The sequence below is a fragment of the Acanthisitta chloris genome, unplaced genomic scaffold (genome assembly GCF_000695815.1).
Source record: "Acanthisitta chloris isolate BGI_N310 unplaced genomic scaffold, ASM69581v1 scaffold21264, whole genome shotgun sequence".
Lineage (NCBI taxonomy): Eukaryota > Metazoa > Chordata > Aves > Passeriformes > Acanthisittidae > Acanthisitta > Acanthisitta chloris.
Genome location: NW_008671253.1, coordinates 1 through 4,990, shown reverse-complemented (window position 1 = coordinate 4,990; position 4,990 = coordinate 1). Strand labels below are relative to the sequence as shown.

Here is a 4,990-nt window from a genome sequence, read left to right as displayed (position 1 = left end):
GCAGCGAGAGGGTGCTAACCCTGCGGGGGTTTCGCCGTGAGGACCATGGACAGTACCTGTGCCAGGCGCAGAACGCGCTCGGGGCTGGCTCGTCGCCTGATGTCACCCTCCACGTCCTCGGTGAGTGCCAGGGAACAGCGGCCAGGGCAGCGCTGGAGCGGGGACAGGGGCTGAGGGGAGGAATTCCTGCCCAATATCCACCTCAATCTCCCATTTTCCAGGGTGAACCCATTCCCCCTTGTCCTGTCCCTCCACGCCTTGTCCCTAGTCCCTCTGCAACTCTCTTGGAGCCACTTTAGGCACTGGAAGGGGCTCTAAGGTCTCCCTGGAGCCTTCTCCCGGCTGGACATTTCCATCTCTTCCAGCCTGGCTCCATGGCAGAAGAGCTCCAGAATCATGGAATGGTTTAGGCTGGGAGGCACCTTAAAGCCCATCCAGTCCCACTCAAGGGGCAACTACCACTAAATCAGATTGCTCCAAGTCCCATCCAACCTGGCCTGGAACAATTCCAGAGATGGAGCAGACACATTTGCTCTGGGCAACCTCTTCCAGTGCCTCATCACCCTCATAGCCAGGAATTCTTCCCCAAATCCCATCTAAACTACCCTCTGGCAGCTTCAAACCACCTGTTGGCACAGCTGTGAGCACCAAAAGGGGAAACACTTGGTATGAGACCCTTCAGCCTCCACCATGCCCCAGCACAGGCAGAGATGGGGACCAGGGGGTGGTGGGACAGAATTCCCCTGAGATAAGGGGTGGATATGAAACCCCAAGTTCAGGAAACCCCATCAGGGAAGGGGATGAGGATCCTCCACCAGATCCTGCATCTGAGACCAGCACCAGACTTGACTCCCTGTATCAGAGTCCCACGGAGAGTATCTCCCCCCAGAATGAGCCCAGGGGTTCAGTCTGCTCTGCTCAGAGCCTCTCAAGAAGTGAAGGACTCCCTGAACCCCCCATGAATTTTGGCCCTGGGCCTTTGCACTAAAGCCAGAAGGTGACCCCCAACTGACAATGAGACAAACCCCAACACTTCCCACCTCTGTTGTCATTCTTGGAGGACAGAAGGTCTCCTGGAGCTCCCACCTGCCCCAGGACTCTGGGCTGGGGGTCGTGTGTGTGTATGTGTGTGTGTGTGTGTGTGTGTGTATTGATCTCCTGCCCCCAAGACCATCCTGAACCACCTTCTACATCTCTCAGCTGCAGAGATCTCAGTGAGCCCCTCAGCTGAGGTGCAGGAGGGGACTGCCACCACCTTGTCCTGTGATGTCCCTGGCCAGGAGGGCCAAGACCTGAACTACACGTGGTACAAGAACAGTGCATGGCTGAGAGAGGGCACATCCCACACCCTCCTCTTCCCTGGGGTGGCCTCCAGTGACTCAGGCTACTACTCCTGCAAGGTGACCAGCAGCTATGGCAGTGACACGTCCCAGACCATCAGCCTCAGTGTGACATGTGAGTGTCCCCCTGCTCCTGACAGCTGGGACACCAGAGGTGGGTCTCAGGGACTGGGAAAACCCCCAAAATCAGAGCAAAGCCTCTTCCCAAGCTCCTCAGGGGCAGCTGGAAGGAGGGTTCAGCTCTCCTGGGTGAAATTTGAGTGTAAACACCACACTTTCTGGCCATGAGCCATGTATGAAGGTGTTGGGAGGAGAGTTCAGCCCTTCTGGCTAGAATGTGCTGTAAATACTTCAATTTCTGGCCATGGGCCACATGTGAAGGTGCTGGGAGGAGTGTTCAGCCCTCCTGGGTTGAATTGAGTGTAAACAAGAAGGTTGTAGCTGGCCAAGGAGCCTGTGGTTGCCCCAGGGAGGCTGTGGTTGCTCCAGGGAGAATGTGGATGCTCTAGGGAAGCTGTGGTTGTCTCAGGGAGGTCTTGGATGCCCCAAGGAGATTGTGGATGTCCCAGGGAGGTCATGGATGCCCCAAGGAAGTTGTAGATGTCTCTGGGAGGCTGTGAATGCCCCAACCCTGGCAGTGTTCATTCCAGATTGGATCAAGCCTTGAGCAATCTGGTCTGGTGGGAGGTGTCCCTGCCCAAGGCAGGGGGTTGGGGCTAGATGATCTCTGAGGTCCCAACCCTTAACATACTCTGGTACTCTAAGTGTTGCCATACCATGAGGACACCCCAAGCTCATCATTCTGTCCCCTCCCTCAGATCCCCCCCGGAATCCCACCCTCAGACTCTTCCAGGAGACCCAAGGTGGAAGGTTGACCATCATCCACTGTGCTGTGGACAGCCACCCACCAGCCACCATGGCCATCGACCACCATGGCACTGTGCTGGCAGCCAGTGGGTCACAGGTGGCCCCACAGCAGCGTTTCAGTGTCACAGCCACCCACAACTCCCTGCAGCTGGAGATCTGGGACGCAGGACCCCAGGACAATGGGGAATATCGCTGTACTGCCAGCAACACCTTTGGCAACACCAGTGCCACCAAGGTCCTTGTCATCCATGGTGAGCCCTGGTGCCAAGCTTACGGATTTTGAGTGATGAGGAACCCCCAGAGATGTTTCTGCAGGGTTGGAGTGACACAGCCCTGGGAGCTGGGGAGGCTTCATGGCACTGGGGGACATCAGGGTCTCAGGGGACATCAGTGGGGGGAGCAAGATGGTTAAGTTGAGTTGGTTGGACCCTCCCTGAGAGGTGGAGGGACCTCCATGGCACTGGGAGACACCAGGGTCTCAGGAGACTTTGTCTGGATGGACCCATGGGTGAAGTCTTCTAGCAGAGGCTTCCCTCCTGACATCCCTCTCCCGCCCCTTCTGCAGCTGCAGAGGTCCTGATCCAGCCCTCAGCGCAGGTTCAGGAGGGGACTGAGGTCACCCTGACCTGTGTGGGGACAGGGGACAGGGCGGAGGAGCCTCTCTACACCTGGTACAAGAATGGGAAGTGGCTGCAGGAGAGCTCAGCCCCTGCCCTGCACTTCCCCTCCGTCCGCAGCAATGATGCTGGAGCCTTCCAGTGCCAGATCCGGAGCAGCAATGGCAGTGACACCTCCATGGCCATCCCGCTCCGGGTGCTCTGTGAGTGCCCTTCTCTTCTCTTCTCTTCTCTTCTCTTCTCTTCTCTTCTCTTCTCTTGGCACTGGAAGGAGTTCCAATGTCTCACTGAGCTTTCTCCTCTCCAGGCTGGACATTCCCAGCTCTCCCAGCCTGCCTTCATGGCTCCAGAACCATGGAATGGTTTAGGTTGGAAGGCACCTTAAATCCCTCCCAGTGCCACTCAGTGCCACTTTTCACCAGCCCAAGTGGCTCCAAGGCCCATCCCACCTGGACGCTCAAGAACTGCTCAGATAGCACTGGGAAGCAGCAATAATCCCTTGGGTTCTGGGGGTTGTCTCAACCTCCTGGATCCAGAACATTCTCCCCAGTCATGTTTTCTCCCTGCAGACCCTCCAAGGCAGCCAGTGATGACCTCCTTCCTGCAGACCCAGGGTGGACACCTGGGCATCATTCAGTGCATTGTGGAGAGTGATCCAGAGTCCAACTTGACCCTATGGAAAGGAGAGGACATGATAGGTTGCACCTGGGGGTGTGCCTCAGCACCCAGCCCTAGGGTCCACATCACCTGGTCCTACAACAGCCTGAAGGTGGAGATCCAGGAGGTGGTGGTGGAAGATGAGGGGACCTATGTGTGTTGTGCTGGGAACACACAGGGAAACTCCAGTGCATCCATGGACTTCAGGGCTGACAGTGAGTGGGGAGATGTAGGGGGCAGGAGAGAGGATGATGGTGGCCATACATCCCTGTGGTGTCTGGGGACATCCTAGGAGAGGGGAGGGTGGGAAGGGAGTGCCAGGAAACTCAGGAGATGGTGGCAGGAGGACAGGAAGATCATGGCCACGGCCATGAAATTCAGGTGTCAAACAGTTTCTGCCTCAAAGACTGCCATGAACGAGTCCTCTGGTGGAATGTGTAGGGGTAAAGTGATGATTTCCAGCCCCTCCTGGTGGGTTTGGAGGTTCCTCCATGGCCACAACGAGAGTTCCAGCTGCTGGTGGGGACTCACTGCCTGTGTGTGACAGGGACATAAGGCAAAACCTGGCCAAGGGGGTTTCTGCAGGCCATAGATCCTCACCCCAGGCTGGTTGCACCTCACTCCTGCTCTCTATCTGTCTTTGGGGTGATTGTTCACCCCAACATTGATGCCGGACATCATTTGCCTCCTGCCCACAGCCGTCAGCATCACCGTGTCCCCCTCCCACCACCTGCTGGAAGGTGACACTGCCAACCTCACTTGTCACCTGAGCAGTGACTCCTCAACTGCGGCCAATGTCACCTGGTACCACAATGGGCTGTGGCTCTCCGAGGGCTTGGCCACCTCCCTGGTCATTGGACAAGTGGCCAGCACGGACTCAGGGCTCTACCGGTGCAGGGCCAGCATGGAAGGAGGCAGCAGGAGCTCTCCAGATGTTCTCCTGGATGTGCTGTGTATGTATGGTACCCTATAGGACATTCAGCTTGGTGTTTGTGGGATATACATTCCCTATATGGTATAGAACATATAGAGCAGCTTGTCAGGCACAGCTATAGCTGCTCCATCCCTGAGAGTGTTCCAGGCCAGGTTGGATGGGGCTTGGAGCAACTTAGGCTGGTGGGTGGTGTCCCTGGGTGGGACTGGGTGGGATTTAAGGTCCTTCCAACCCAACCCATTCCATGGTTCTGGAGCAGCTCTGCCCTGGAGCCAGGCTGGGAGAGCTGGGAATGTCCACCCTGGAGAAGAGAAGCTCCAGGAAGACCTTGGAGTCTCTTCCAGTGCCTGAAGAGCTCCAAGAGAGCTGGAGAAGGACTTGGGACAAGGAATGGAAGCGCATTTTTGTGGAATGCTTTCCCACTGCCAGAGGGCAGGGATAGGGGGGGTGTTGGGAAGGAATTTTTCCCTGTGAGGGTGGTGCAGGTTCTCTTCCCTCCCCAGATCCCCAAAGCACCATCTCTCTCCCTGAGCTCTCTCTCCCACCGGGATCACTCAAGCCATTCCCTCCCCACA

The 4,990-nt window shown here is 56.9% G+C and overlaps 1 protein-coding gene across 1 annotated transcript in view; it reads left to right on the top strand.

Moving 5' to 3' along the window:
- The window catches only part of LOC103801617 (sialoadhesin-like), a gene marked incomplete at both ends in the record, with an annotated part of 6,990 nt that extends 2,556 nt beyond the window's left edge, over positions 1-4,434 (top strand). Inside the window, 6 exons of the mRNA XM_009074035.1 lie at positions 5-120; positions 1,201-1,455; positions 2,159-2,458; positions 2,773-3,027; positions 3,394-3,696; positions 4,180-4,434. Of these exons, the coding sequence (XP_009072283.1) occupies positions 5-120; positions 1,201-1,455; positions 2,159-2,458; positions 2,773-3,027; positions 3,394-3,696; positions 4,180-4,434 (1,484 nt within the window). The remainder of the gene's footprint in view (positions 1-4; positions 121-1,200; positions 1,456-2,158; positions 2,459-2,772; positions 3,028-3,393; positions 3,697-4,179) is intronic.
- Between the last annotated feature and the right edge of the window lie 556 nt (positions 4,435-4,990).